This window comes from Pleurodeles waltl, chromosome 7, assembly GCF_031143425.1.
Source record: "Pleurodeles waltl isolate 20211129_DDA chromosome 7, aPleWal1.hap1.20221129, whole genome shotgun sequence".
Taxonomy (NCBI): Eukaryota; Metazoa; Chordata; class Amphibia; order Caudata; family Salamandridae; genus Pleurodeles; species Pleurodeles waltl.
The window spans coordinates 564260321-564283074 of record NC_090446.1 but is presented as its reverse complement, the minus strand read 5'-3'; the positions used below and the strand labels follow the sequence as shown (position 1 = coordinate 564283074).

The following is a 22754-nucleotide window of genomic DNA, read 5'->3' as shown; positions in this document are numbered from 1 at the left end:
AGCGCGGTGGTGGCAGTGAGTGAGCTAAGTGCTTTTTTTTATTTTTTTATAATAAATTAATTCCTCCTGAGCCCACCACCAACCTGCCACACGCCAACCCACCCCTTAAACTCACTGGAAGCCACTCCTGGATCCCACTAAACATTAATAATTAGTTATTTTTTAAGCTTCTCTGTCTGCAGATCTGCCGATAGTTAGGCAATAAATGGCAGTGGGGTGTGGGAGGTAGGCAAGCATTCACAGCAAAGGAAAGGGAGAAAGACAAATATATGAAATTGTGAATATAGTGCAAACAGGGAGTGGCACAGAGAGAAAGTAAGCATGATCGAAACGTAAGAACGAAAAAGTAATGATGAAATACAAAATATGGGTAAATAGAAGGAGGAGAGACAAATTATTGGGAGCAAGGAATAATGGAAGGAAAGATAAAAGGAAATAATGAGGAAAAGGTGAAAGATAGTAGGGTAAAAACATTGATAGATGGAAGGTTGAAAGCATAGTTGAAAGAACAGAAGGATCAATGGGTTATAGGGTGAATGAGTGTAAAGTTAAGGAATTGAAAGCTATGGAAAAGTGTAAGGATGGATGGGAAACTTATTGATAGATGGATTGATGGGTGGATGCATGAAAGGATGGATGGATGATTAAAGTTAGAAGGTAACTCTCCTAAGGAGGGTAGGATTTGCTTGCCTCATGTGCAGAGTATGAATAGAAGCATGGTTTAAGTGTTTTACTTTTCTGCCCTCTCTCTTGTTCTAGACAATAGTGTTTTCTTTCTTGATTAGGTTATTTCACCATTTTGCCACGGACTCGTTTTCCCTATTTTACATGAGTTTCTTAATAACATCCCATTCCTCCCTTATGTTCATTTTCTGTGATTGTATTGTATCCTTCAATACAGTTAGCATGAAATGCTCCCCATTTCACATTGATTCTCGCTGCAAGTTTGATTTAGTTGGGACTTCTCCTATGCCACAGGCTCCTTCCTTTCTGTTCTCAAAGCAGTACCTTTTATCCTAGTTTCATGTTTTCCCCAACACCTCCCTCCTTTCCACCCTCAGGATTTTAAGGCTACGACACAATTATATGTCCATTTGAATGCTAGTACCTTCTATAACTTTGTCTACACAGATTTATGCTAGGGAACGTTTTTGCCATGGTCAGATTTAACCCTGAAATACCCCGTCTCTACACTCCCACTGATATTTAATGACCCTAAGGGCTATCAAGTGGTCCCTACCAGTGACACTGTACTCAGCTGCCTGGATTTGCTTCATCATAGAAACCATTTCACTCCTGCAGTCCAGTGCTTATGGAGTGATCTGCTACTTCATGCTGTGGTACTTGGATATCCCAGAGTTTCAGGGTGTCACAGTGACTTTACTTTTCCATACTTATTCTGTTTTTTTTAACTCTTTTTATTAAAAACAAAGCTCAGGACGTCAAGTACATGCTTTAACCACTGTAGTTCAACACATGTGGGTAGTATTACCTGAATTGGGGACAATTGGGACACATTGTTCTGTAACTGAGGCGCTTCTACGGCCTTTTTACATCTGTCCAAAGCCCTGGTCTGCCTCCTTCCACCACAGTGCGTATAATTGGTCACAAACCAGTACCTCAGACTCCCCTTGACATACACCATGGTCCCCAAACTTTCTCCCATTTTTTGGGGCATCCCGGACTTTGATACACCACTCTCTGTTTGTTGACACCAATCAAGATCTGCCTCCCATTGTTTGACCATTGGTGGAGTTGGCTTACCCCAATTTCTTGCTACATTTTGTTTGGTCACTCCAAAAGCCAACATCGCCTAAATCCTGGAGTATTTAGGCACTGCTTCCTCCCAGGTGATGTGCATTTGGGTCTACTTGTCAGACAATGGGCGTGGAAGCCCTAGGATTCTCTGTATTCTTTCATTTATTGCCGACCAATAGGTCTGAATCATTGGGCAGTACCATAGTGTATGGAAAAAAGTACACTCCTGCCTGCAGCCTCAGAGGCAAATTGGTGTTCCAACCTTATGGATTCTGTGTATGAGCGATTGAGAATTGTAGGATCTGTGTGAAGGTTTTAACTGTACCAAACGGAACCTGGCTCGAATTGCAATCACCTTGGGCTTTGGATCGCCTCTTGCCAGTCTTTGTTGGCTAGTTCTTCCAAGTCTTTGTACCAGGCCTCTCTCAGGGACACCAGCAAGTCTGGTATATTGTTCCTGAGTTTCCTAAATATCACAGAGATAGATTTATCTGGTATGAGTTCTGTGAGTAACCTGTCTTCTAACGGGGTAGATGGTGGCTATTATTTTCCCTCCCTAATATGACATTGCACGGCATAACCAAGTCGTAGGTATTTGCATTGTACCTTTTCAGTCAGAGAGAATTCCGCTGTCAGGGATCTGAAGGAGATGAAAGCATGCTCTTGCCAAATGTCACCTAATCACTCAATGTTGTATGCTTTTTCTTGATCCATGCTCTGGCCTCGTGCCCTGGACCCAGGTCTGTTAGGTGCTGCTTTGTGGATACTTAAGGAAAGCTCACGCTTAAGGCTCTTGCCACAGAAGTCCATATGCTGCTTGAAAAGTCACACTCCCTTATGAGGCACACAGCATCCCAAGGGTATTTGCTCTATTGTCTTATGGGGCATAATGTGAAATCCAGCAATGGTAAAATGTTATTTATGTATTGATTAGGATGGAATTTCTGCCATCTTAGGCTCTCGGGTATAGTTAAATTTGTAAATGTTGTTTCCTGCTCTTCTTTGAGGAATGCTACTTCAGGCACACTGTTATTTTTAATTTTTTCTCTGACATCTTATTGAGCAGGTTTTGTTGCATGTTTTGCAACCCCTGGTTCTTTTTATTTTTAACATGTCCCTCATTTTTCAGCTCAATGGACTCCCTGTATGAGGAGCTTGTCCTTCAAGGAATTTTAAAGCCAGCCCAGGATGTGAAACTTATGGATTTTGTAGGTGAGTTCAGGCCTTTCAGCCACGATTGAGGAAAATTGTGTGTTCCTCTAAATGTTTCAAGGTAAGTGGTGCACATACTTGTTTATGAATTATTCACTTTGTTCATGAATTCTTCATAGTGATATGTGGAGGGTAACCATGCTCTAGGGCATGTGGTTACGCCAGAACTACACTTTGAGAAAAATAATGTGCTGTAATCTAAGCCTACCACTAAATGGGGTTATTTGGTGCAACAAGTAAATCTACAGCCGAAACAAACTTCAGTAGTAGTTCACTTACTTGAGCAGTCCATGAAGAAACAAAAGCATACACTTTCGGGTCTATGACCCTCAAATGTGGGCAACCTGATGCGGTGCCCTTTATCCAAAGCTCTTCTTTTTATTCTGATTTCCATCCTGTTCCTTTACTGAACTGATTGTTGTTTCTAGATTGCAGTGGTGGCTTGTCTAACTAGAGTTTTCATCGTTGGGATACTATGGCCATGTATTATTTATCTTTCCAGAGTCACCTGCCAAAATCCAAGCAGTGTTCAGGTCCTACCAGAGGAACTTGACCACCTCCTATTTCACAGCAGTCATGAAAGTGAAGAAGGTGCAGTTGTGGCAATCTATTTAAATAATTTACACATTTAGATTAGTCTCATGCCCTTCTTGACTTTTGAATAAAGTAGCTGCAAATGAATGGCATCACAGAGATTAGCTTGTTGCTTAACAAACAAACCGTGCATGCCCAAGACCAGATGTGATCCATTGGGTTTAGCACTCCTACCCAGATAGTAATGAAACATTGCAAAGCGCTCACTTGATTCTCTGAATGTATAGTTCTAACAAATTAATGTGAAGAAATACTGAAAGATACAAAAATAGACTATTAAGACTGATCCTATAAATATATATTCTCCTAAAACGAATGAGAATGAAATATTAAAAGGCACAGCATGAACAATATTGAAAGACACAGTATGAATAGAATATCTAAAGACATAAGATGCATGGAATAGTGAAAGGCATTAGGAAGGGAATATTGAAGGAAACAATATGAATGGAGTATTGAAATACACAGTATTGATGGATTATTGAAAGACACAGTATAGCTGGAGCATTGAAAGACATAGTATGAACGGAATATTGAAAGATGCAGCATGGATGGATTATTGAAAGACAACACAGTATGAATGGAATATTGAAAGACAGCATGAATGGAAAATTGAACTAAACTGTATGGAAGAATATTGAAACACAATATAAATGGAAAGTGAAAAGACACAATATGAATGGATTATTGAAAAGCACAATATGAATGGAACATTGAAAGAAAAACATGGATGGAATATCAAAAGGCACAGTATAAGTGGAATCATGAAAGACAGTAAAGTTTGAATATTGAAAGACAGTACAAATAAAATATTGAAATACATAATATGGGTGGAATATTGAAAGACACAGTAAGGATGAATATTGAAAGATGCAGTAAGATAGAATATTGAAAGCCACAATGTGAATGGAATATTGAAAGATACATACAAGAAATAGCTCTTATGCTACTTATACAACCCACAAATCAGTGAAATTCATTTTTAATTAATATTGCTGCTAGCACTACATAACAAACCACTACCCATTGCTTACTACTACAGGTTTTCAATCTTTTGCTTAACAACCTTAAAAACACTTTCAAGAAGAGAAATACCTTTTTACTTTCATAGGTCATTGTTCATGAACACTGATATAAACCTTTATCAGGGGTGACTGCAATGTGTGGGCTGAACAGGAGAAAGACACACGTGTGCTTTCTGTCATGGAATTTTCATAAACACTGAATAATCACAGAATATCTTTCTATGTAAGGGATCTGAGAACACATTTAAAGCAGACAGCAAATCCTTTCCTAGTAAAGCTAAAACCAATATCCACTTAATGCAACATTTGCTTTCCATTTCTATTGTTTATTTGACATGTATAAAAAAAAGTGAAAAATCCATAAATCATCAACATGTATTTAAAACATATTTAAGATAATAGCACCACTGTCTTAAACGCCTTCGGGTTATCCCCTTTGTAAAAAAGAAAACTCAAGAGAGACAGTTTACCCTAGACCATGCGGCCTGACGTGCAGGAAATACTGCATGGTCATTTTAATACTTCCAAAGGACTTTCCCAATCCCATCAGTTTGACGGTCAGCCAAAAAATGTAAAATTTTACATCCACATCTCTGCTTCGAAGACACAGTGTAAATTGCCCAAGAAACCAATACAGAGTTTAGTGGATTTGCCAGCTGGCTTTTAACCTTTTGTTCCACATCCTGTCTTCCAACAGCCAGGACAGACCTGACGAGACAATTGCCTTCTGAACCAATCTTGGAAAAATATTGTGCCAGAGATGCACAGACTCTTGTTTCATTCTTCAGGGATTATTTCTCAATGCAAAGGGGGAGTCACTGTTAAAGAATTATTGGCCATAAAGCAAACTTCTAGGAGTGGCAGTTTTACTTACAGGAGCAGAACCTATTGTTTCTTCTACATCTGATCATAAATATGTATTGACTTTAGAATCCTCCAAATGCAATAATGTAGGCCTCATATGATGTTTCCATTTTTTTAAATCTTCTACTTCGTTAAAACCTTTGTTCCACGCATTCGAATGAAAATACCAATGCTTTTTCGTAATTTACTGGCAATCTATACTCATCTATGCCCCTTCCAGGGCAATACACAATTCACACGAGTAAATTACTTTGTCTCTCAACCTTACTAGACACCCTAAAGCAGAGTGTCCAAAATCATCTTTGTAGGTCAGCTGTGCATGATGTAATTAAGGGTCCTTCCTGGCACGACAGCCTACTATGTATGTCTACTCCAAAGACACACTAGATTGACTTAGGAGGGTGATATAACACCAGGATAGCTTGCCATCCCAGTCAACAAAAATACTATACACTGCTTCAGATTGGCACAGATGTTTATGGGCATGCACGTGCCTTCTGTGCGAAAGCTCAAAATGGCTGAGCTGCTTTAGTCACTACCAGCTCCTCATGGTCCCTTGCTCAGTGACAGTTTTGATTCTTATTTTGTACAGTGATGTCACAGGGCTGGCCATTTCATCATCTGCCAGTGTTCGGCTACTGCACCACCGTTGGCTGACTTGTTTATACAGAACATTTTCTGGTTGCTTGTCTTCTGTCTGTTATAATAGCTAACTGTATGAATCCATTTATTTCCTTCAGTCTCAGGCCTCTTGATGGGTCTTGGCATCCTCTCCTCATCTATTATCTCTGAGAAACTGACTGTCAGACTGAAAGCTGAAAACAAATATGAACATATTCCTTGTACTAACCGGTTAAACTTGTTCCTTGACACCTCTTGTTTACTCTTGGTTTTTGATTTCCCCTCGTCTCCGTTGAAGGTTTTTCTAGCCTTCAATAATTCTGGTCGATGATGGGTAGCAACAAACCTGAAAACTTGACAGACTCTTACTAAATAAAACAAGCTATGTTTTCATGCATCTTTGTGCAGGTAGACACCCTCAACATTTTAGTTTGTGGTTATTGCCCAAACAAGCACAACAGGTTTCCCTCCCTTAGTAAGATGCTCAGAGAGAATCGGACATTAATTTATAAAGTAATAAAAAAGGTCTAACACAATTCTATAAACATGTAGAGCATCTACACTGGCGGAAACCTCTCTATAATATGTTAATATTTCAATTGTTCAGTATTCGTACTGTGGTGGTAGTTGTGCCCTTTCAGTGCAAGGGATGCTTGCCCTTCATTTGTCTAATAAACTGCAATGATGCCTTTTCTCCGGCAGAATAGCACTCTATAAAATGCAAAACAAAGGCAATACTGAAAGCTGTCTGCAGCTTTACATATTCAGGGGTTATTAGACCTTGCATCCTTGGCGTGGTCTCCTCTGTCTTTTTTTTGCCTCTGCTTCCCATGTTTTGACTGTGTGCTGGACTCTGTATTTGCTGTTTTTGTGGTACTCTGGGCACTTTACCACTGCTATCCAGTGCTAATGTGCAGGTGCTTCCTGTGTACAATATATGTGTAATTGGCTTTTCCATGATTGGCATATTTGATTTACTAGTAAGTCCCTAGTAAAGTGTACTAGACGTGCCCAGGGCCCAAAAATCAAATGCTGCTAGTGGGCCTGCAGCACTGGTGGTGCAACCCACATGAGTAGCCCTGTATTCATGTCTCAGACCTGCCACTGCATTGTCTGTGTGTGCAGTCTTGCACTGCCAATTCGACCTGGCAAGTGTACCCACTTTCCAGGCCTAACCTTCCCTTTTTATTCATGTAAGGCACCCCTATGGTAGGCCCTAGGTAGCCCCATGGGCAGGGTGCAGTGCATGTTAAAGGTGGGACATGTACTGATGTGTTTAACATGTCCTCGCAGTGAAATACTGCCAAATTCGGTTTTCACTTTTGCAAGACCTATGGTAGTGCATTCCCATATTGTGTGAAAGTAATAACCGTTTACTGATTTGCATCTTAGGCATTGTGGATCTAGTTTTGTATTTATTGTTCAGAGACTTTCAGATTTCGAATACACCCTACGGAAGTACTTGAACTGTATCAGGCAGAGGCAATATTGGTACAGAGTACAAGGCCAGTTTAGCTTCCACTCATACCTTATCTTCTGGCTCACTCATGTGTACCTTCCAGCAGTACTGCACTTAATTTACAGGATCAGATGTGTTAATTATCAAGAACCTTTAGATTCCATAAACTTATTTTTTCCTTAGTTGTTCCATTGTCACTTTTGGTTCTAGTGAGTTGAAGATGGGGATATTTGTCTGGTTTTCTATGTGTGTCTCATGTTTGTGGTTTAGCTGCTTATAACGAAATAATTGAGACTTGTTGAAGGTGAATTTTAGTGTCAGCTATTCAAAAGATTTGATATGATATTCTTCCCAAACGTATCCCAGTTTTATTCTTCCAAATAATCCCAAGAACTGTATGTATTTATGGGCTAATCACTTTCTGTGTCGTGGGTGGAAAGGGGAGGATGGATTGTTTTGGGGCGGACTTCTTTTCTCAATTGAAACACCTCAAAGCATGGTGGCCACAATGCTGTGAGTCTTTGGTGCATTTCATAGTGTATGGGGAAAGGCCATCCCATATAAATCAAAAGCCCCTCTTCCTCCAAAGTTCTAGTCTGTTGGCGCTGTCATCTCTGACACAGAATATCCAGTCATTGCAGGGGATTAGCTGGACCACTGAGTAGTATAGTTAAAATTACGCTATCCCAATGGCCCGATCGTAAGCAGGTCAGAAGTCTCTTTCAATGTGTTTGTGCCCTACTGTACCTTGATTGACCTTTGCAGGCTGACTTTCCTAGTGTGCACAATCAGGTGACTTGATTCTTCTAAGCTTGTGAACGAATTTGTACCATTTGCATATCCAAAATGAGATATAGCGTTCACTCTTCCTCTTTGGTGATATAATGTCGTGTCTGGATTAGAGACATATATAATAAATGCCTATGGGTGAAGTCAGTAATGAATAATGCTTTGTCAAATAGAACAAAAGAACATTATATGACCTGGACTTTACTTTTATTAGAAATACAGAATTTTGCAAGTTGCCGCAAGATTAACTACAGAGACTTATAATGGTGTCACTTTGTGCAGTGTCACCATGTTTGAATTGGCAAGTGCGCAAAAGTTTATTCGCTGATCACCATCCAAATCCCTCCAATGTACACAACGTTGGGAAGAGTAATTTATTTTTATCCTACTCCTGATTAGAAAGCGGGTGGTGGGGATTTCATATTTCTATGAAATGAAACATGTTCACGGCTTGGGTGTATTTGTACACCAAGGGCATTTGAGAGCACTAAAAAGCCAGAGTCAGATCAATCAGAAAACGTATGGTGCGTGACAAATAAACATCTACACAATAAGAAATGGGATGTGATTCGTTCACTGCCTAGATCCAGCTATGTTTTTATTCATCTAATTTGGTAATACAATTATGTTAAATAGTCTTTTTCAATGATGCCGTAGTGGTACTTGCTACTTTAGAAGTGTCGAGCAAAGCAGGTTTTCATTCAGATAAAAGAACTGTTTAGGGTTTTTTGTTCCTAGTAATTGGCGGCTTCTGTGGCTGGAGGGAATTTGTTTAGTCTTTACATGGTTACAAGCCAATCGGATTGTATCTTGCCGATTACATCTCCCTTACAATTTAAACCTGCGTCAATAGCGTGTAAGCCTACAGAGCAGGACAATAGACAGGGGTCTCAATTACCCCTTTGAGCTAGGCCACAAAGGATATGTTAGTTTGAGACCTCTCAGACCTGCCAGACGCAGGATTATGTATTTATGCGGGGCCTCAAGTTTGCGACCAGAGAAGTCAAGAATTATATCGCAGTATCTATTCATGATTTTTTATCACTGACTTAATTATCATAAGAAGCCTGCAAATTATGGAAAGAATTTGCAAAGAATTACCACATATTAAATGTATAAATCTTAACAAAAGGAAATTATCTAAGAGTTTAAGAAAGGGCTTTAAGAAATCCGTCGTATATTCTCTTTCCATTTTAAGGAATGTACAGATATCACTCATACCCCTAATCTGGCAAGTCGGACAATATTCCAAGTTCCTGGGCAAAGCGCATGTCAATCGGTCTTGTTGCCCACTGCATCCAATGTTTCTCCTCCAAGCTGCAACCCTGGATGATTTATTACACACTGGTACAGTGACCAAAAGGCGTGTTCCAGTCTGTGCATCGAAATACATCAGGTGTAACATACTAGGTAATGAGAAGATAGCATCTGAACTGTCCATGTTGTAAACAGAATATGGACCTACATATATCGCCACTAGGAGCAATAGGATTTATCACAATTCTCGCAAACATCATTAATCTTAAAAACATTTTGTAATAAATCAGTCACATATCTATAACTTCTGTACAAACATATCGTTGACATCATTAATTGACAAGACTGCCATAATCTAAAACATCAGTGATAGAAAGCCATATCCAGTTACTGTACCCAGGAGCAGGAGACTTTGGTCATAGGTCATAATCTAGATACTCTGGAAACAGCTTCCTAGGACCATTGAGTAGAGACGCCTGTCTCTTCCCTAAGGATGATTAGAATAAGGTAGTGTGGATGCTCGCTAGTTTGGTTGCTGCTGCTACTAACTGTTGTGGACCTTTTCTAAGACTCATTTGAGGTCTTAAAGTAGGTGTCATTAACTTTGGGAAACTGGTGATTTAGTTGATTTCTTTTTTCCTGTAGCACTCATAAACTTCAGTGCCACAAACTCCTCTCAGACCCTACAAGATTCTATATTTGAGCTGACCTTCACTTGTGTTGCTATCATTTTGTTGATTTTTTTTATAACTCGTTTTATTAGGTTTAACCGTATGCAGTATCATCCACTGAGAATTACAGATAAGTGACAGAATCTTTCTGATCCATAGTATCAAGTAATTACATTCATGTATCGTATTTATGCAGTTTACACTGGTAGCCGACAGTACGCACACCATTTACCACATATTGTTTCATGTTTCCGGGGACAGCCCTGGCCCTCCTAGATTGGCCGCTTGTGACACGCACACCAATCAGTGCCTCATCCATTTCACCAGGGTGGGGAGTCTAGGATGTTTCCAGTTACTGGCGATATTGTGTTTGGCCACCAGGGAAGCCATCCCTATAACAGTCCGCTCTGAGCTGGATTCACCACTTTCCTTTAGAAGGCCTACTAGTCCATCCCGGGCACCCAACTCACTTCGATATCCCAGGACCTCTGAAATCCCAGGAATTACCCCATTCCAAAAGGATGTTTGAGCTGGGCATAACCAGACCATATGGTAGAAGTCAGTAGCTGGAGTGGAGCAGTGCGGACAAGTGGGCTGGGCTGTATGATGCATCCTCTGCAATCGCTGAGGAGATACATATGTTGCATGCACATAATTAATCTGGACCATCCAGAAACGTGAGGAACTTGCTCGTTCCCTTGGTGCCAAGCATGCCTCCCGCCATTCCTAATCATCTAACTCACCCATCCAGTTCTCCATCTACATCGGAGGGGAAGGAACAGATCTGGTGCATTAATAACCAGGGAACAATAGATTGTCGAGATTGCACCTTTACCTAATGCCCCCATCAACAGTTTCACCTCTGGGGGCTATATTTAGGAATTTGCTCAGATTCTTTGAGGTGGGTCAGTAAAATGTGGCGCAGGTGAAGAAGTCAAAAGAATTGGGTAATGAGAGAGACCATAGTGATCTTGCAGCTCTTGAATGGACATCAAGGATCCGTTTAGGTGAACATCACCTAGACATGTAATACTTATAGGGTCCCAGTGGGAGAAGCCCTTTAGGTGTGCCACTTGTTGTTGCCAAGTACCTCGCTACAGTGTCTGTGAGATGACGAGTCCATTGGATAAAGCGCAGGGCTGCTCTCCAACAAAGCAGTGACACTCGGATACAGGACAGAACTGCGGTGGGTATGGCACTGCCGTAGAGTAAGTCAATGATCCCTTTGAGGCCTAGGTGGTGTAGCTCTAGCTTATATGTGGGATCATCCCATCCTCCATCAAACCACTTGTTTACCAGGACCAAGTGTGCCACAAGGTAGTAGCTATATAAATCTGGAAAGCCTAGACCTCCATCACATGTTGATTTACGAGCTGAGGGGAACGCCACCCGATGACACCCATTTGCTCACATGAAGGATGTCAGTTTCAAGCTAAGAGACCTAAACCACACATATAGAATGGAATGCTGGTAGTTTGCCAATATAGAGAGGAGTGGGGGAGACACATCAAGACCGCAATCTGCCCCAGTGGATTCAGTGTCAGACGTAACCACATCTGCGGATCTTGATCTAGTACTGATGCAAAGGGTGGAAATTCAGGGACCACGCTATGTCCAGGACGTTGGAGATAGGGATTCCTAGGTACATGAAGGAATTGCGCCAGAGTGGAGTGACTGGACACCACATTCAGCTCGCAGCATCACCAGCTATTTCCACTAGATCTGATTTTTTTTTTTTGGGTGGTTCGCACACAGGCCAGATGCCTCAGAGTAGAGTTGAAGGATCTCAAAGCGTCTAGGACCCAACACTTGCAGCTCACTGAGGAAAATCAGAACATATCTGCATAGTGGGCAATCTGGTCCTCCACACCATCTCCCCATCGCCAGCTGCTCCATAGCAAGAGCAAAAAGCATCAGGGACAGCCCTGTTGTGTCCCTCTGCAGATTGGGAAGGGCGAGGAGAGAATCCCATTCACCTGAACCTGTGCGGTTGGGGCTCTATACAGCAGTCCCACTAGGCCACAAAGTGTGGGCCTCAAGCCTGCCCGTTGGAGCACGGCCTCAAGAAATAGCCACAAGACTGTGTCAAATGCTTTGTGAAAGTCAATAAGAAGGAGGGCTAGGTCGTCGTTGAGTCGGGATGCCTGAGAGATGGCCAACCACACTCTTCCGATACAGTGACGAGTACTCCTACCAGGCATAAAGCCAAACTAGTCCGGATGGATGAGATAAGCAAGAGTGCGAGTCAGGCTATTTGCCAAGATCTTTGCAAAGATTTTAAATTTGCATTGATAAGCAAAATTGGGCAACATGAAGAGTAGTTTTTAGCTGGCTGTCCTGTCTTTGGTATAACCACTATAGTGGCGGTATCAAGGTCAGAAGAAAATGACCTGCTTTTCAAGGGCCAGCAGATGAGCGATCAGTATGGCCCAGTAGCGCTTCTAGAATCTGATGGAGAACCCATCGGGTCCTAGATCTTGCCATAGTGAAGCTCAGTTGTAGCCTGTCCATCTTCCTTTGCTGACAGTGGTTGATCTAGTTCTCAGGCCAAGAAAGGCAGAATAGACACCAAAGACACATCTTTTAGAAGGGGGTGCGCAAGTTCAGCTAGTGGGGTCGAACGTGCAACCCCTCTCGTTGCCAACCAATAGAGTAGCTTGCCTGATTTATCTCCTGAGGCGTATACCCATTGGGTGTATACCCAGCAACATTGCCAAGCCTCCTCCTATGAGACCTGTTGGAGTTTAGATCGGACCATCTCTAGATGGCGTGTCAACTCCTCCAACCTTGCAACATCAGTGCGCTGTTCTAAGGCAAGCATCTGTGTTTCTCACTCCATAGCCTGCCCCCCTCTCCGTCGCTCCTCACTTTGCACATAACTCTTAAAACTACCCCTCAATGTAGGCTTACTTGCTGCTCACAGGGTCCCCGCAGATGACACTGAGCCCTCGTTGTATTGGAAGAAAGTGCAGAGCTTCATTTCTACAAAGTCTATGCATTGAATCTCCATATCAGATGGAGGGTGCCATCTGGAATGCCCCACTCAAGAAGAAGGGGAGCATGATCCGAGTTGCCCCTAGATAGAACCTGGATGCAGCACAAGCGCATTAGGTCAGAGGCCGGCAACCACACATGATCAATCCTGGACTCTGTATTAGGAGCCACAGACCTATGAGTGTAGGATTGTTGCGTAGGGTTCCAGGAACCCCAGGCATCACATAGGCCTATGTAATCTGGCCATGTATTAAGGCACACAAATCGAACCACTCTGGTTGCAGAGTGTCCGATGTGTCTGTTATGAGGTCAGGGACTTCATTGAAATCCCAGACAATTATAGTTGTACTCGACAGCAAGACCAGCACCAAGCACTGGAGGGCTCTCAGAGCAGACTGCAGGAGGTGTGTGACAACATATCAGGAAACAATGTTGAATTGGGTAGCACCTAAACATCCCTCAACACCAATATATTGCCCCTGGGATCTACGTATATGGTGGCGACTGCCAACAGAAATGTCTTATGAAGTAGAATTGCACCCCCCCAGAGCCACAAAATACCCATGATAGACATGGTTATTCCCAAATTGGCCTAGGAAAGGACAATGAGCTTCCAAAAGGTGTGCCTTCAGGAGGAGGACTTCTTCCAGTTTATGTATCTTGATATTTCTCAAGAATGTGTGTGGTAATAGCCTACAAAAAACACAAAGTAACAACAGCATCTTTGGTTAAAATAACATACCCTCCCCCCAACACTCCCCTCCCCATACTTCCTCCCTTGAAGCATCTGTCGCCCCTATAAAGAACATTACCAAATAAATTTGGGGAGGTCAAAAGCATACGTCTCAGACTCCATTCGCCTTTAGAAGGATAATTCGCCTGACAGCAGTATTCAACAAATGAGGTGGAAGCCCTCTTTGCCTGATAAGGTGAAAGCAAATGTCAATAGAAAAGACATCAGTTGATCTCCATGTAGGTTGGTCACCTGATCATTAAGAATACACTTCCAAGACTGGTCGGGCCCTACACTTTGCATCAGTTTAGCACCAAAGCTTCATGTCATTCATGGTAATGTCATTGGAGTACAGTCAAGGTAGGAATTCTGGCAGACTTTCCGTAGATTTAAAGATTGCCAGGGAGGGAGGCTTCTTGATCTGCACGACAGAGAACCTTGCCAGGTGGAGACGGGCTAGCCGAGTCTCACCCCTTGCCTCACGGCAAATTAGTCTTTCAGGATCTAGTGGGCCTCCTCTGGGGCTTCTGAGCCGGGAGTGATGGAGGGCAGTTTTTAGCATCTTCCACTTGATTGTCTAGAACTGTCACGTTGGACATTAGTTGGGAAACTTGTCGCTTAAGTGTCGTCACCACATCTTCAGTTGTTGATATCCATGTCTCAGCCTCTGTGACTATTTCAGCCACCTTGTGGAGATCTTGTTGCAAAGGTGAGAGGTCGACATGGACGCCATCTACTTTGAATTCTACCACTTCCCTCCAGTCCTGGATCACTGTGATTATGGCCATCATGTCTGTATGGGGCTGGGTCAGCAGGCCCAGCACCTCCTCCCCTGTTGTACCACTGTTATCAGCCATGGATGTGGTATTTTGATCCATCTTTGTTTCGGCAGTTGTTAACTGCAAAGTTTTGTTGTACCTCATAACTGGGCGAAGAGAAGTGGCACAGAAGGTGTGAACGGTTGTTAGGAGTTGCCCAACCTCCCATGAGGCAGCACAAGCAGCCTGCTCTTGGAGATGCAGCAGACAAGTCACTGAGGATGAAGTGCTCTCACTTATAGGACAGCATGGTGAGACCACGTGAAGAGGCAACAGAGGAGCCCACCACACCGACCCTCTTGCCAGGAGAAGCATGAGCAGTCGGTGGGGCGCGTAACAGCCTGTAGGAGCCTTAGGGGTAGGGGTATCTCCTCCCACATCACCAACTGGATAAATCGCAATAAGCGGGGGATATATCAATGCAGAGAAATCCTGTCTGGCCTCCCCATCATCACCTGCAGAAAACAGCAGCCAGGTATGGCAAGGTGCCTCTGCAGACAAGGTCTCTCAGGCCTCTAAGCAGGCCCTAATGTCAATGGATTTCTGTTTAGGTTAAGCACAGCTGCAGGTCCAGTGAGCGCCCCTTCAAGGGGAGAGGGGCATTACAGTGTGTCAGTTAGAGAGAGGCATCACCTCATTAAACTGTGGCTCTCTGGATGTGCGCAAGGACCCCCAAATGGTGATTAGCCTCCCCTACTGGACCCTGCAAGCCCCAGCAGTGTTGGGTAGTACACCACCCCAGTAGCAGTGTCACTCAGAGATGGGGGCGGTCTCAGAGGCAGTCACTCTAGATCGGGTGGGGTCCCTGGTTGGTCACCAAGGTATCCTTCCCACTCACGTGACAGGGCCATGCCGCACGAGGTGTCCAGAGTCCAGAGGACGGGATGCCGCCGTTCCTGCACCCAGGGGAGGGCCTAGGTATAATGTGCTGCTGCCCCACGCATGCAGGCCTGGGGGGACCACAAGGCGCACAGCCTGCAGCAGGAATCACCCCTGGTGTCACCCACCCAGGACAGCCCGCCCTGTAGTCCACAGGGGGAGGGAGGGTTGGGAAAGATCTCTTCTGCACCTCTCTGGGAACGCCTTACCCGCCATGTTGATTGTCCTCCGGCTTTTCAGTCAAGCACGTTGGATTTTCACCACTACCTCCTTTTCACCAATTTGGGGATCACATCAATCCCCCAGCACGGTTTCACAGTGGGGGGGTCTGGCGAAAGGGGTTTTAAATTAGTGCTGTCAGGCAGGATTCAAGTAGATTGTACATTGGTGACAGGAGCTCTGTTAAAAGTAGACTGCCATCTTGGCCTCCTTGGCTACACCCCCCCATTTTGTTGAATTTAGCTGCTGCGTCTGGCCTCGCATTTTGTAATACAAAAACCGGGACAGTCCACAAACATAGAAGTAGGACTATAATTTTGCACCAACTAACAAGCACCAAAAGACTTAATTGACAGCACAGACTACCATGGGAAAGGCAGACAATAGGTACTACAGGGAATTAAATGAACATTTTACACCCAGTATTATCAGTGCTAACTAAATTGTTTTCTGATAAGGGGTAATAATCCTGCACCAAAATACATAAAAACGTTCCTTCCTTTTTATGGTCTACCCACCCCAAAATCCTGGACTTGTGCTCATACTTTGCAGAGAAACTTAGTAAGAAAACAAGCCTGCCCCAGCAAATCCAAGACACCAGGTCATGCTTACTATAATGATTTCAGTTACTGCCATAAAAGAACTACACTGGCACATCACACAAACCTATGAGACAGACTATATGTTAGAAAGGCAAAGAAAGTCAGCGTTTTATAGCTTGCACCATTTTGTTAAGCTTCACCAAGCTAACGGAAGACGATATAGAGGTCCTATGTTGCCTTATGAGTAGATCATTGAACCTGTTGGCATTCTAGGACCTGTAGTCTTGTATCTATAAAGGTAAAAACAGGGCTGCATGTGACAAAAGCAATTTATAAAACTAAGACTTGAAAGAGTATAGATGTGCCTACGAGATATAACATGAAGAGATGCGCAAGGATCCATTTAAAATATATATTTGCCTTTGCTACAATATTGAGCCAAAAAAAGCTACAGGGGATCTTTTTAAACATGGGATAGCATTAAGGTTGTGCCCACGTCTTACAATCCAAATGAAAATAATGCAAACAGCGTTTTCATTAAATAACCCCTCTCCTACATTCCCAGATGCTGTGATGCACCTATGGGGACAGCTCACAAGCTTGTGCGTCAACTGAGGGTCTTCTCAGATTCAGATGTGCTCCTCTTTACATCCTGCTGTCCCTCTTCAGTGACACTGCAGCACTGCAAGAGAGTGTTCAAAATGAAAGTAAACCAATTTACATCTAATGTGCACGCTACCCTCTCCGTAAAACCGTGACATTTGTCAGTTTAAATTAAAACTATTGGGACAGTCAACAAAAAAAGGACTCTGGGGAAATCGGGGACGTCTAGTCTGCCATGACACCTACTTTATCAGTAAACATAATACATCCATTAAATATATGCTTAAAGAGGGGTTGAATCAACCAGCTTCAGCCATTACTCTGTTGGTATGTCATTCACACTTTTGTTTTGGCCACAAGGATTCATACATAGAGTGGCCGACTGGGGCAGCCCCCTTACAGCCATTGGCTTGTTGACAGTGTCAGTCACACGTTGTGTCAAGCCACAAGGGTAACCGTTTGTTGTGTTGCTTGTTACGCAGTGTGAGTGATGGTGCTTTGCCTGTTTACTGTTAGCTTCTACATGAGGAAGAGACAGGCACTGATAGGCAAATGAGTTTCATCAGATGAAACATTCTGTGCACACTCCTCTAGGTCTCACTGTGAGAAATGGGACTTTTACTGCACTGACAATTAATATTCCTCTATGAGCTGGTCTGTCATTTCTCTTTACCTTCTCTGCCCTGCCCTCTTTCCCTTTAAGGCTCATCACCAGAAGGTTCTGGCACATTCTCTGCCCCGCGCTCCTTCTTGCTGCGGCCCAGTCTGTCCGGGCTCCTGCTCTGTCCTTCTTTTCGCTGCAGATTAGGCAGTGTAGCCGCCTCCTGCTCTGATCCACTGTCGTCGTTGGTCTCCTGGCTTTGTGGAAGGTTGAAATCCATCATTGGTTTTTACAGAAGCTTCTCCTGCTGCAGGTATGCACAGCATTACTTTTTTTTTACTGCCAATCCACCTGTCTTGCATTTTGCATAACCATTACTACCACTTCATCACCATCATTGTCACAACCATCATCACCACTTTTACCTCCTTCATCAGCACTAATACCACTGCTGACACTGTAACCACTCTCGCTACCACCATCTTCACCACTACTACCATCACCGTGATCACTGTCCCTATTAATATCACTATTACCACCATGATTACTACTACTAATTCAACTTCTTCATCTACGCTATTTCTTCCACTACCAGTGAATCAGCTACTACCAACATCGCCATCATCACAAATAACACCACCATCACCAACTTTATCACATCCATCGACGCTACTACTTCTATACCCATTATCATCACTACCAACACTATTACTACCACCATCACCAATACTATCACCACCACCACCACCACCACTTTCGCTTTATTTACTAGTACTTCCGCCACCATCACCCCCATTATCAACACCATCAACACCACTGTCCTACCTTTACCACAGCTATTATTTCCATCACCCCTGATAGTACTATCACGAGTATTACCCCTGCTTTCACTATTACCATCAACACTATTGCCTCCACTGTCAATGCTATTGCTATCATCACCACCACTGTTATCACTAACATCACCAAGACAACCATTATCATTACCACCACCACCACCATCATCATCATCAGTAGTATTATCACCAGTAAATCAATACTATTATCACCAGCACATTCAGTACTCCCAACTTCATCATCTCTCCTACTGCCACCAGCATCACTATCAGGTCTGCCAACACCACTCTCAACACTGCCACAGTCACATCTACCACCAGTATTATCACCATTACCTTTACCAATGTTACCTCCACTCTCACCATCATCTCCACACCTACTGGAGCAATCACAATCAGCTACTACTGCCACCACTATCACCATCACCATTAGAACCCCCACTAATACAACCACACTGCTACCATGTTCACCAACTTCTCTGTCACATCACCACCGTTAGTACAATCATGCTATTACCGCTACTACCAGTATTATCATCACTAATCCCACCAACACAGTACTATCACATCAGTACAACTGTCACTGCCACTGTTCTTCATCATGTCTATCTTATTCACCACCATCATATCACCACCATTACTATTAACACCTCCAATATCACAACTACTGCCATCATCACCGTTGTTACTTCTAGTACCATCATCATTACTATCACCACCACCACCATCATCACTATCACAACCACACTTCCATTACTACTAATACCACCACCACTGTCACCAGCGTTCCACAATCGCCACTATTAACACTATCAGCACTTCTATCACCATCAGCACCTCTATCGCTATCACCACTATCAATTTTGCTTCATTTCCATTGTTTTCCCCCATCATCTCCACTATCACACCACCACCTCTGCTGTTACCATGACCATAACTACAACCACTATCATCACCATGAATACCTCTCTGACAATCACTGCCATCATCTCCACTATCACCTCCTCCACAACTATGATGAGTACCACCATAACTACTACCACCATAGTCACTACCACAACTTTTACCACTGTTACCACTCACACAATCAATTCTGCTACCAGTGCCAAATAACTATAAGTATCACATCATTATCACTATCACCTCTATTGTTACTATCACCACTACATCCCTATGGCTATCACTACCACCACTTCACACCTCCACCACCCCTGTCACCACCATGCCATTACTACCACCACCCTCTCAAATACTACCACCATCGTACCAGCATCTCCCTTAACATTATCACTATGTCCTCTATGAATACCAACACCATAAACACAAATATAATGATGAATACAACCACCACCACCACTGATATGATAGTATCAATGTTAGTATCAACATCATCACAACTACGACTATCATCTCAAACCCAGCCAACACCACTACTAACACGGCCACTATTAGCACCACCACTGCAACCACAATATCTCTACTACCTCCATAACTACTAGCACCGTTGCCATTACCACCAGCACGCCTGACACTATCAATGCTGTCACATCATTCCCAATGCTAATACAATCAACACCAAGAACTTTCCTGCCACTATCAGCACTACTCTTACTGCTACTACCAGCACGCCTACTATCATCCCTATGAGCACCACTATCATCAGTATTATCACTATGACCACTACTACTGCCATTAGCAATACTACTACAGCAGATATCACCACCATCACTTCTAACAGCCCTATCAATACTAGCAGCACACAACCATCATGATCACCACCATCACATTACCACCACTACTGCAAGCACCACCACTGCCAATATCACCATCCAAATCACTTTTGTCACCATCACCACCATCAAGAGTATCAATGCCCACCCCAACACTTCCATAATCACTACATAAAGCATAGTCACTACTGTAACCACCACTACCTTACCTTAGCCATTACTGATTTAGCTGTTACCACCAGTACAACTACCACATCATCACTATCAACATCAAGACTGCCACCACTGCTGCATCACACTTCGGCCACTGTCACCACTACCACTTACACCTCACTCTTACGCCACTATTATTGCCACCATCATGCTGTTACAACTGCCATCACTGTCTGTACCTCCATTGCCACTCCTTTCACTAACACCACCATTGCTACTGCCATCCTTGCATTCATCACCACAACTATCTCTGCTACCTATGTCACAAACACCTTTTTACCAGTGTCATCATAATGGCCACTCCCATCTCAACCACTATCACATCACCATTAATAATACAGCATTCAACATGAACACTTCTACCATTATGACTATCATCTATACTGACGCTACTACTGTCAACATCTCTAGCAACACCACTTTCTATAAGAGACTTCAAACCACAGATTTGTCACCTTTTGAATACCTCTAGGCATCAGGCTGGATCCGGAAGCTTTTGCATAGCAGTTTCCCCCAGTTTAGCAGGTGGCGCTATGCCACTTATGCTACCCTGTGCTGCTTCGTCTCATGGGGATGGGACATTGGGATCAGTATATTTACATCACCTGCTTCAGAAGGTGCTAGTTACTTTCTTTTCACACCAGTTAACACGGATCCAGAGCTTTGACTGTCATTTGACAGTTTTGTCGAATTTTCTCTGAATTTTGTATATTCTTTGAACAAAAGGTCACCTAAACCATCTGACTTTAAGCTGTGTGTATGACGTGCCACAGAAAGATGTCATTTACAAATCCATTCAACCCCATTTGGTGTCTTGGTTAAGGCTACAAGTCAGAGTTGTGCCCGTTGTGCACCACAATGACTAAAGAGGCCATTCGTGACAGTGAGACAAAGTTAGCAGTCACGGGTTTCAGAAAGTCGAAGACTCAGGTGGTCATTACCGCCAACGGCATGGTGGTCCAGACCGCCATATTCTGAACACTACCACCCACCAGCAGGCCAGATTCGACCGCCGGGCCGACTGTAGGCACATTCGACCCGGCGGTGGAGGCAGGACAGGCGGTGGGATTACGATCTCATTTTCACCAGGGATCCCCTGGCGAATTACTCTGCCAGGTAATCCCTGGAGGAAGGCATACGGGTGACAGGAATAATCATTCCTGTCACCTGTATGTGACATGCCTGGCCCCTCCTTCCCTTTCCACTACTCCTACCCACCCACCTAAGCAACTAGAAAAGCCCCCACCCGAACCCTGAAAACTGACCCCCCTAACCTTCCACCTCCAAAATCCCCGTGCAGGTCCCCTCACCCTGACCCTCACCACCTCCACCACTACATACAGGTCCCCCCAAACCCCAGCTCTTCACATTCACATGCACCCATTCATGTACATGCGCACACGCATACATGCACTCAGACACACATCCCCCCCACATACACTCACAAACACCCCCCATGCACTCACACACTCAAACCCACCCCCCCTTCCCTCTCAGACAGCACTTACCTTGTCCGTTGTGCTTCTCCAGGAGGGAACGGGCTCCCTAAATGCTGCACCGCCACCATCACCGCCTCTCCATACACCGCCACGCCTATTACTGCTTCATTATAGGAATGGCGGTGTATGGAGTGACATGGTGGTGAGGGTGGAGTAGCATCCACCCCTGCCACCGACCTCCTGCATGGTGCATGGCGGGCCTCACCGCCATCAATGGCGGTTAGGCACCATGCGTCATTATTTGGCGGGATGCCAGCCACCAACACAGGTGGTCTTTCATTGACCGCCGGCACGGTTGGCGGCAGGCAGCCCGCCTAGAACATAATGAGGGCCTCAGTCTTGATTGAACTGTACAGCATGCAGTCGCAATCAATTTCGAGAGAGAGGACTCACTTTTATTCCCGAGTTAATTCTTATGACCGAACTTTCTCAAAATCAGGTAAGTCTGAGAAAAGCCATAAAAACACAACAAATCTAAAGCATAGCTTGCCTGCATCAAGACACTCACAACATTTAGAGTTCCACAATGCATCTGGCACCTCAAGAACATGGAGCCATTCTCCCATTGGGGAAATAACAGCGGTGCTGTTCCTTTTCTGAATCCCTTCAGATTGTTTAGCGACAGCAGATCACCTCCATTAGCTAGAAATGGCTATGGAGAACATTTTCAGTGCCACGCCTAATGCCTCTAGAGCGCCTTGGATCCAAGGAGGCCTCCAGCTGAACTCTAGTTGAAAGTTCTGACCTTGCAGCTGTGCCTCTCTACTTTGTTCTCTAAGGTCGATGCCAACGTCCATACCAGTTCCATTGAATCTGGCACCAGCAACACTTTTGCCT

The 22754-nt window shown here is 43.8% G+C and overlaps 1 protein-coding gene across 1 annotated transcript in view; it reads left to right on the top strand.

Annotated features, from left to right (window-relative positions):
* Positions 1-22754, top strand: part of LOC138304349 (dynein regulatory complex protein 11-like) — a 411831-nt gene that overhangs the window by 264816 nt on the left and 124261 nt on the right. Inside the window, exon 13 of the mRNA XM_069244325.1 lies at positions 2888-2970. Within this exon, the coding sequence (XP_069100426.1) occupies positions 2888-2970 (83 nt within the window). The remainder of the gene's footprint in view (positions 1-2887; positions 2971-22754) is intronic.